The sequence below is a fragment of the Littorina saxatilis genome, unplaced genomic scaffold (assembly GCF_037325665.1).
Source record: "Littorina saxatilis isolate snail1 unplaced genomic scaffold, US_GU_Lsax_2.0 scaffold_385, whole genome shotgun sequence".
NCBI lineage: Eukaryota > Metazoa > Mollusca > Gastropoda > Littorinimorpha > Littorinidae > Littorina > Littorina saxatilis.
In genome coordinates, this window is record NW_027127022.1 from 93999 (window position 1) to 105000 (window position 11002).

The 11002-nt window shown below is 42.6% G+C and overlaps 2 protein-coding genes across 2 annotated transcripts in view; one reads left to right on the forward strand and one right to left on the reverse strand.

Moving 5' to 3' along the window:
* Positions 1 to 11002, forward strand: part of LOC138955485 (arylsulfatase B-like) — a 55895-nt gene that overhangs the window by 38759 nt on the left and 6134 nt on the right. Inside the window, exons 5-6 of the mRNA XM_070327081.1 lie at positions 8520 to 8764; positions 9118 to 9261. Of these exons, the coding sequence (XP_070183182.1) occupies positions 8520 to 8764; positions 9118 to 9261 (389 nt within the window). The remainder of the gene's footprint in view (positions 1 to 8519; positions 8765 to 9117; positions 9262 to 11002) is intronic.
* Positions 959 to 5070, reverse strand: LOC138955484 (uncharacterized). The gene is made up of 4 exons (XM_070327080.1): positions 4981 to 5070; positions 3717 to 3841; positions 1538 to 2133; positions 959 to 1506 (listed from the first exon to the last, which is right to left on the reverse strand). Exons 1-4 carry the CDS (start codon positions 5068 to 5070, stop codon positions 959 to 961), a joined length of 1359 nt encoding a protein of 452 aa, XP_070183181.1.

Here is an 11002-nt window from a genome sequence, read left to right on the forward strand (position 1 = left end):
GCGGCAAGATTAACTTTCATTTGACTAAAAGCCGTGAGGTCAACGTGTGACCTGGTGAGCTTATTGGCCACTCAAAACCTGACCTTCTACGTGATCCTCATAGAGGTTTAGTACATGCCTCCAACTGATAAAACGGCCATTCTTCCACAACATTCTAGTTTTCTTGTGGTAAAAGGAATTGGCAAAACAATTTCTGGTAGTTTTCAGCAGATGGGGCACATCACACACAAAAAATATTTTCCGTTTTTGTTCCAACACCAATACGTACATTCCTGATCTGCCGTCTTGTTAAGTTTAAAAAATCTCCTGTTGGCAGATGCTCCATCACATGTAATAAACAAAACTTTCAGTTTGCATCTGTATTCCAAGATTTTAACAGCTTGCCAGATAATTGGGTACAAAAATTCTGATGTCACACCCGTTGTTGGAAAACAGGCAAGTGGATATCGCAAGGTAGAAGTTGTGCCTCTTACCATAATAACAAGCATGCTTGTCGCCAACTTCTTCTGCTTCTTCCCCCCTGCATATTTTCTTGTAAAGAACACAAATCATTAGCAGTTTCCTCCAGATTTGTGAACCCCACAAGCTCACCAGAGTAACTAACCCATGTGAAACACGAATTTCATCTTGGAGTATTTTATTTATTTATTTTATTTACGAGGATTTATATCGCGCACGTATCTCACCACACAAGGCGACTCAAGGCGCATGTTACCTATTAATGCCGTGTGAGATGGAATTTTTTACACAATATATCACGCATTCACATTGGCCAGTAGATCGACCGCCTTTAGGCGCTGCATCCACCTTTCATGGCCTATTATTCCAGGTCACATATCCCCTGTAGCCATCCGTAAACATACCCAGCTTCTCGGCTTCTTGTTTCAGGTGATCAGCACATTCTGGAACAAAACTTGTCCTGCTCGGCAAAAATTTTGAATAGTCTAACAGTGTCCTTTCACTTGGTAGTGAAATAAATCCCATATCCCGCGCGCATGGCATCATATGCTTTTGCGCTCTTGCTGCGCATGTACAGACACCATCTAATCACCATTGGATGCCACCTTGCAGTTTTGTTATTTGCGTGTCTCAACTGCTGCTCCCAGAAAATCCTTGGGAGTGAGTTTTCGTCGAGATAGGCACTTTCAACGTCAGACTTTGATGACTTCAACATGTTTACCAGATCGAAATCGTCCACTTCACTGAGGGTCTGTCCCTTGTCCTTTATTTCCTTGAAAACATCCCGTCTCAGCCTCTCTAGTTCACCAGAGAGGGACCTGTTTGCCTCCCTGAGCTGAGTAACCTTCAAGCACAAGTCATCTCGACTCATCCGCGCATGGGGGATTTTTGATGACATGAGGTTGTTGCCTTGAGGAGCCTCCATTTTTGCCTTGTTTCTATACCCCGCTTTCCATGGCGTTTTGCTGTACAGACTACAGAACTGGCATCTGCCGCCACTCCTAATCAGAAGATGGCACTTTGTTGATCTGATGGTCGTATCACAACCTGTGGCACCATGCATAGACACTTTCCTTGAATGCAGCTCGCTTCATGGTTGTGTCGCAGAAAGGAACTCCTACAGGCACAAGTGACCGAAACTGTTCTTCACAATTTCCACTGCAGATAGACCAGTTTTCAACCTTGTCCAGTACCTTTAAAACATCTGTCGCAGTGAACAAATACCGAGGCAGTCCAATCCAGAAGTCATGGGTAGGCGGAATGATACCCTGATGTACCACCAGAGAAGGCGACAAGTCATCACTGATTGACAAGCAAAATTTCAAGCTTGGAATGCTTGAATCATACATGCTAGTAAGACGCAGCTTACACTCTTTCAGCAGCAAGACACAAACAGAATCAGAATCTTGAAAGGCAGACTTCACATCCTGAGTCAGTTTCTGGAAGACTTGACGACGACAACTGGCTTGAAGTGATGCTACAAGATCATCAACATCTTGGTCAGGCTCATAGCGGAAAGCTTTTTCCCCAACAATCATGAAGAACCCTTGTGCAGTGTCCCCATCCAAGTCCGTCAGCTCCATAGCAACCTCATCTTCGATGATGGATTCAGCAGGATCGGCTCTGTCCTCCACACCCAGAAGAAAATCCCCCCAGGTCCATGCTGGATCTGTACTGAATTAGAAAAAAAGAAGACTGAATTGTTATTTGAAAGACCACTTAAAAATAAATAAAAGTTGTAGCTTTATAATAATAATAATAATAATGGGTATTTATATATAGCGCCTTATCTGAAGTTCAAAGCGCGTATGCCGTGTGAAATGAATTTTTTTACACAATATATATCACGCATTCACATCGGCCAATAGATCAACAGCCTATAGGCGCTGCATCCACCTTTCACGGCCTATTATTCCAAGTCACACGGGTATTTTGGTGGACATTTTTTATCTACGCCTATACAATTTTGCCAGGAAAGACCCTTTTGTCAATCGTGAGATCTTTAACGTGCATACCCCAATGTAGTGCACACTTTACAGTCACCCTGAAGCTGAAGGTATGGACAGGGGGCTACCTGGATTGAAAATACATGTATTAGTAAACATTTCCCCGCCCCCCCCCCCCCCTGTTTTTGTTGCATCAAAACATTGAATACAAAATAAAAGTATGTTTACATCTCTGAAGGTAAAGCCAAGGTCTAGTAACAACACCTACACATAGGTCAGAATGTGCATTCCTCAACCTCAAACCCTTCTTAAAAGAAAAAGAAAAAAAAAAGCGCCTGTTGAAAATCAGATCAAAAAGTGAAAAACCTCGTCCTTTTTATATTTAGTCAAGTTTTGACTAAATATTTTAACGTAGAGGGGGAATCGAAACGAGGGTCGTGGTGTATGTGCGTGCGTGTGTGCGTGCGTGTGTGTGTGTGTGTGTGTGTGTAGAGCGATTCAGACTAAACTACTGGACCGATCTTTATGAAATTTGACATGAGAGTTCCTGGGTATGAAATCCCCGAACGTTTTTTTCATTTTTTTGATAAATGTCTTTGATGACGTCATATCCGGCTTTTCGTGAAAGTTGAGGCGGCACTGTCACGCCCTCATTTTTCAACCAAATTGGTTCAAATTTTGGTCAAGTAATCTTCGACGAAGCCCGGGCTTCGGTATTGCATTTCAGCTTGGTGGCTTAAAAATTAATTAATGACTTTGGTCATTAAAAATCGGAAAATTGTAAAAAAAAATAAAAATTTATAAAACGATCCAAATTTACGTTTATCTTATTCTCCATCATTTGCTGATTCCAAAAACATATAAATATGTTATATTTGGATTAAAAACAAGCTCTGAAAATTAAATATATAAAAATTATTATCAAAATTAAATTGTCCAAATCAATTTAAAAACACTTTCATCTTATTCCTTGTCGGTTCCTGATTCCAAAAACATATATATATGATATGTTTGGATTAAAAACACGCTCAGAAAGTTAAAACAAAGAGAGGTACAGAAAAGCGTGCTATCCTTCTTAGCGCAACTACTACCCCGCTCTTCTTGTCAATTTCACTGCCTTTGCCATGAGCGGTGGCCTGACGATGCTACGAGTAAAATGGCATTGCGTTCAGTTTCATTCTGTGAGTTCGACAGCTACTTGACTAAATATTGTATTTTCGCCTTACGCGACTTGTTTATTGTTGCCTTAAATTACTAATAGTAATGGTGCATACTTTGGAAATATAATGCCATACATCTATTAGTACTCACTCAGTTTCCAGTTCAGCCAGCTGCAGCAGTTGTCGTTTCGTCTCTGCATTCCTTTTACTGGCTGCATTCTGCTTTGATCTTGCACCCTTCGGCTTCGTGCCAATACGGTTCCGCCGTCTTGGCATCTGAAAAAAGTAAACACATACAAAAATGAAATAATAAGCACTATACAGGCTGATCCATTCTGTGGCATCATCTACTGTCCTGTATTGATCGGTGTATGAATCCTGACTCAGTGACTGCATATTTTTTTTTAATTTTAACTGGATTTCTATGTGGAATAGGGACAGAATGCCTTTTACTTTTATAACAGGACTGTACATAGTGCCATTGAACTGCTTGTCAAATTAATAATGTTTCAATCGATATGTAATATGTCTACTTTCTTTGCAGAACTTCTCAATTATTTGCAATCAGTCAGTCTCTGGCATACCTCACACATTAGCATATATCCTGCGAACTCAGCTATAATTTACCCAACTTTGCACTCCAAAATAAAATATAAATAATAAATTGACAATAAAAGTGACATCATTTATGAGAAGAATGCATAATTGTGCAAGTGTTTACTTTACCACAAAAAAACACCATGGACAGTTGAATAAAACCTTGTTTGCATCCATAATTTAGAGAAAAATAACCATTTAAAGGTAAACGTTGATAATTTTTGTGTTTTTAAAGAATTAGAACTGTTTCATAGAAAATCATAGATAATAAAACTTGCAAAATGTTAATTCTTTGTACTCAAGAGAAACAGAAAATCACAAGAAGAAAATTATTGCATCATTTGGTGATTAGAAGATGAATCCAAAAGTAAGCAATTTCGCTCATTTCTCCTTTATGAACTTCTAACTTTTTATCCACACGCCAGTGTAAGTGCGAGAACCACTTGAGTGAGACTTAAAAGCATCAAATTTAATTACAGCGCGTCAAAAATTATACAAACAGATTAATGTATACACCAGTAATGCATTTGCTAGTTAAGGGAAAGCAAAGTTGCGCACAAAAGAAAATATTAGCTCCCAAACATTGCCTCCACGCACAATGGACTTAGAAACAATGGCCGCAAGAACCGAAGGAACCGTTTTTTGCCCACTTCGGGAAGCCAATCCTCTTAAATGCGTTCGTGTACACACTGTTGAAGCTACATAACATGAATCAAGTTTACTTACCACTGATATCTCTCGTCTGAAGCTGGATATATCCAAAGAAATATGACAGAAAAGCACTTCAAATCGGTGTCAGAGAGCAAGCGAACAACAACGTGGTACGGGACGATGGCTGACAATCGCAGAAGGTCTCGCGGTTCGAGCGCGGTAACCCGAGAGTTCACGCGAGCGGCCTCGCTTCGCATCTCTGTATGTATGTCTCTGGTCAAATATACCTGTACGTCATTTTCTTTCTCTCTGGCGTTGTTTCGAAATATGTCGCTCTCAGGTGGACAAGAAATATCGAAGCAACTGAAACGCATCATGGTTTATCTTGTGAGATTGTTGTGTGATCGCATTTGACCTGTGATTATTCATCTCGTCAGGTAAGTGACTCTAATTGGCTGACCCAGGTCAGGAGAATGCTATGACTGACAGGCATAATCAGATACGAGCGACCCAGTTTCCATTGCGTCTAATTTGCGGGGTCGCTTCGAAATTTCTTTTGGTCGAAATAGAGGGTAATAAAACCGTTATTTCTAATATGCTGACTGTTAGCGACTGTTATTACCAATTCAATTTAGTGCCCCATATGGCTTTTTGACCAATCAGGACGGATTCTAGGTGACCCTCTGAATGGTATAACGTTCAGGCAGGGACACTTTTTGTTTATCACGCTAAAAATTAACAAGACAAAGTAAAAATGTAATTCAACATCATCAGCGTGATTTATTATAAAGAATGACACTTCAAATGCTGTCAGGTAATACTCTCTTTATCTAAAACATACCGAAAAGCGAGTTTTGTCGGTGGGGGCGTAACGGAACAGCAAGGCACCGCCCATTGTTTGAGTGTGCAATGCCGACCGCTCACAAGAAATCTAAATGATCAAAGTTCGGAAAAAACAAGGGAAATTGCAATGCGTCCGCCCCGTGATCGGGAGGTCGTGGGTTCGAACCCCGGCCGGGTCATACCTAAGACTTTAAAATTGGCAATCTAGTGGCTGCTCCGCCTGGCGTCTGGCATTATGGGGTTAGTGCTAGGACTGGTTGGTCCGGTGTCAGAATAATGTGACTGGGTGAGACATGAAGCCTGTGCTGCGACTTCTGTCTTGTGTGTGGCGCACGTTATATGTCAAAGCAGCACCGCCCTGATATGGCCCTTAGTGGTCGGCTGGGCGTTAAGCAAACAAACTTGTAAACAAACAAAGGGAAATTGCGCCACTCGCTTTACATCAAATGTATCTTTACGTCATTTCCCATCCGTCTGGAGTCGTTTCTAAATCTGTCGCTCTCTGTTCAACGAGAAAAAGCGAAGCAACCGAAACGCATGTTCAACATGGTTTATCTTGTGAGATTGTTGTGTGAATATTCATCACGTCAGGTGTGTTACTCTGATTGGCTGACTCAGGTCACGAGAATTCTTTGGCTGACAGGCATAATCAGGTAGAAGCGCTCAAGTTCCCATTGCGGCTATTCTGTCTAATTCTCGGGGTTGCTTCGAAATTTCTTTTGGTCGAATTAAACGGTAATAAAACCGTTATTTCTAATATGCTGACTGTTAGCAAATGATAACAGACATGTCTCACAAACGATATCAGCATTCGCCTAAAAGGCTCATGCTTGATATCTTTTTTCTCGACATGTCTTGTTATCATTTGCTAACAGTCAGCATATTAGAAATAACTCATATTGTAATCCAATCTAGTTTGCGTTTTAATGAAACAGATCCTGTGATTGGTCAGAATGCCCCAACTCATTAAAAATTACCGGTCACTAATTCTCGATAGTCACTCGCTAAAAAATCCATTAACAACCTGCTGGCGAGGCGCATTGATACTGCATTATCCAAGTTCTGACGATTCAAGTCCTCAACTAGTCTCGGTTAGCTTTGAGGGTCATTTTACAAGTAGAAAATATGAAGTACCAACGAAATACCGAGACCATAAGGTATGCGAAGTGATGACGTCGGATACGTGACGTAAGTTGATGCATGAATTCTTTCGGACTACGTCAGTCAATTCCAAAGATCGCTTTTGTGATGAAAATAATTTGATTTGAGTTTGCTGTCCAGAAACCGTCAAAAAAGAAGGGAAAATGTATGTGAAAGAAAACAAAACAGGAGGAGAGTGATACGATAGGAATACAGAGACATATTTCTTGGGACTTGACCCTTGCAGGTAGGTGGACTGAAAGTAGTGTGTGAACAGAACAGAACCAATTCTGTCTGTTTACCATCGCATGAAAGCAGGAAAGAGATCGTCGTCAGATTGAATTACAATAACATTGACACGCTTCCATTTGAAACTTCTCGGTCTTCATCGTGGATTGACGCCCTCCCAAAGTCTAATTGAAGCCGTCCGTCGCTTCGCTCCGTCGGGCTTCAATTAGCTTTTGTCGGGCGTCAATTCCCGATGAAGACCTCGAAGTTTCAAATGGAAGCATGTTAATGTGTAAATAACAGGCATGTCTCACAAATGATATCAGCATTCGCCTTCGGCTCATGGCTGATAATCTTCTCGACATGTCTGTTATCAGTTGCTAACAGTCAGCATATTAGAAATAACTCATACTAACAGCGTTCATGATACTAAAATCGAGGATTAACTTATTTGAACTCTGCTCAATAACTTTCAATCTTAAAGAATCGCCAGTAGACCGTTTCTGGTGTTTACGTGCTTTTTGCGTCAAAAGAGAATTTTAGCAAACCTAGCGGAACATATCCAGGGGCGGATCAGTTGCTTTTGAATCGAAAGTGAATGTGATGGGCGCGAAGCTCCTCCGAAAACGGCGTATGGCTGCCTAAATGGCGGGGTAAAAAACGGTCATACACGTGAAATTCCACTCGTGCAAAAAACACGAGTGTACGTGGGAGTTTCAGCCCACGAACGCAGAAGAAGAAGAAGAAGAAGATGGGCGCGAAGCGCCCGAATTTGCTAGGGGGGTCCGGGGGCATGCCCCCCCGGAAAAAATGTTTGGACCAAAGAAGCAAAATGGTGCCATCTGGTGCCATTTGAACTTAGAAATGGTCATAGAATCAGCTTTCCAATTTTTTTTTAAATTTTTTCGGGGAGGGGGGGGGGCACGTGCCCCCTGTGCCCCCCCCCCCCCCCCCCCCCCCGTCCGCCCCTGATATCGATAATTACAAGTTTAAGAAGACCAATATTTTCCATTTGCGAAAACAGGTCGTAGTGGGAATGTCGAATGGCGATGGTACGGAAGTGAACTGATCTCAGCCGATATTTTACGCAAGGGCTAATGTTAACTGCTTAGCAAACATATTTGTCCAAGCATAATTATACAACAGCAAGTGTGCAGGTGGTAGTGTAATAGTTTTGTCTTACAAGTGAATGACACCTGGAGCATAGCTGAGGAAGTACAAGTCATAATCATGAAGGTGTGTTAAACTGGCTGAGAGTCCCGGCCATCACTCTCGTTTCAACTCACTACTCACCAACCATGGAGAAATTCAAGTGTTACGCCCTCACGGCAATGTCATTAAGAGGCATGTTCCCAGGTTGTACCTCGACTTTAGATGAGATACACAAGTGTATGTGAGTTTAGGTGGTAGCTGCCATGTGCACTTATGGCAGAATGAACGAAGTCTTGTACGGGCCACTCACCCGCTCACCATGCCACCCTCCTCTGCCCACCAGGATATATACAACAACACAGCCATCGTGGTGACGTCAGACAATGGCGGACCCGTGGGTTTCAGAAACCCCAGCGGGTCGTACAACTACCCAATGAGAGGGGGAAAGAAGACGGTGTACGAGGGAGGCACCAAGGTCTACACTGTGGTCAAGGCGCCAGGACTGACCGTGACCAACGCTACCTGGTCAGGGATGATCAACGCCGTGGACTGGATGCCCACTTTGCTTCACATGGCCGGAGGGAGAGCGTGAGTTGGTTTAATACGGTAGCTCATCGGGCTGATCCTGTGACTGCTGTGTGTCGTGATGGTGCTGCGTTTGGGTGGGTGGGTGGGTGGGGGTTTGGTGTATGTGTGTGAGTGTGTGTGGGGGGGGTTGGTTGATGTGTGTGTGTGTGTGTGTGTGTGTGTGTGTGTGTGTGTGTGTGTGTGTGTGTGTGTGTGTGTGTGTTGTTCAAACTATTTTTTTTTTTATGTGTGTATTTTGTTGTTGTATATTTGTGGAAGGGGTATGGGAGGAATTTTTGGTTCTCTGTTTTAATACACTATGTTTGTTTGTATCTTGTGTGTGAGTTTGTTGTTATGTAAATGTGTGACGGCAGGGCGGACTGGATGCACGGCATCAACGCCTGGAACAGAATCAAGAACTTTGGAGTCAGTGCCAGGAAGGAGATGCTCTACACCTACAATGACTACGTGAAGTTCAACCATCGCGCCTACCGCATGGGACGATGGAAACTTATCCAGTGAGTCTAAAAAAACAAACATAATGAAGATAGAATGAGATTAAAGACGATACGCATGCAAGAAGGTCATTATGCACATTTATGATGACTATATACCCCCACTGATTAACCACCGCGCACCCCAAATGGGACGATAGAAGGTCATCCAGTGAGCCGGAGAGTTTGTTTGTTTGTTTGCTTAACGCCCAGCCGACCACGAAGGGCCATATCAGGGCGGTGCTGCTTTGACATTTAACGTGCGCCACACACAAGACAGAAGTCGCAGCACAGGCTTCATGTCTCACCCAGTCACATTGTTCTGACACCGGACCAACCAGTCCTAGCACTAACCCCATAATGCCAGACGCCAGGCGGAGCAGCCACTAGATTGCCAATTTTAAAGTCTTATGTATGATCCGGCCGGGGTTCGAACCCACGATCTCCCGATCACGGGGCGGACGCCTTACCACTAGGCCAACCGTGTCGGTATTAAGCCGGAGAGAGAGAGAGAGAGAGGTAGAGAAAGAGAGATAGAGAAAGATATATATATAGAGAGAGAGAGACAGAGACAGAAAGAGAGAGAGAGAGAGAAAGAAAGAGAGAGATACAGTGTGAGAGAGAGAGAAAGAGAGAGATAGACAGAAAGTGAGAGAGATAGAGAGAAAGAGAGAGAGAGTGTGTGTGTGTGTGTGTGTGTATATATATATATATGTGTGTGTGTGTGTGAGGGGGGGGGGGCGGGGAAGAAGACATGGAATACACAAGAGAAAGGCAGACATACAACAAGTCGCAGAAGGCGATAATAGAATGATGAGTCAATGTGTCGAACTCACAGAATGAACCTGAACGCACTGCATTTTTTCACCAAGACAAAACAGCTTCGTCAATCCCCGCAGATAGGAAATCGCTCACTTTTGACAAGCCAGTATAGCGCAATAGCGTATTGAAGTAAGGAGGAAAGCGCGCTTTTCTGTATTCCTTTTAACTTTCTAAGCTTGTATAGAATATCTATATATCTATATACGGCTTGTGTGTGTCCGTGTGTCACAGTGTTCGCGATGCACGGCCAAAGTTCTCGATGTATCTGCTTCAAATTTGGTGGGCATATTCAGGTAGACCCCGGACACAATCTGGTCGATGAAAATGTTCAACACGTGCTCTAAGCACGGCGCGGTGAACCGATTTTGTTTTTTTATGGTTTTTCTGTACATCCATTCCCAGTAACTCTTCCTTATCTTCTCCAGTGTTTTGCGCGTTAATCTCCCTTCATTCGTCCCGGCGAAGCCGGGTATTTCTCTAGTACAACATATGTTATTACCATTTTAGTGCCCCATATGCCTATTTGACCAATCAGGGCCGATTCTAGGTGATTTTGATTTTCACTATACAATAAAGGAAGACAAACTCAAATTTTGAATTAAACATATCAGGATGACCTATTCTAAGGAAGAACACTTTTTATTTTTAACAATGACATACTTTACCATGTTAAAATACCGAATAGCCAACTTTGCCGGTGGGCATGGGTGTGTGTGAACAGAATGCCAATGCAAACAAAATTCGAAGCGAAAGGCGTATTGATTTCTGAGCGATTGTCATGTAAGTACTCTTCAGATGTGAGTATTCACGAGGTCAGGTGTGTGATTGGCTGCATGTGGTCACGTGAGTGAGACCACGAACCTCGGTTCAACCCCGTCTTCGTTTTGGCTATTCCTTCAACCGCGTTCACATGGTTAATTCATTAATTATTTAGTTAAAATAA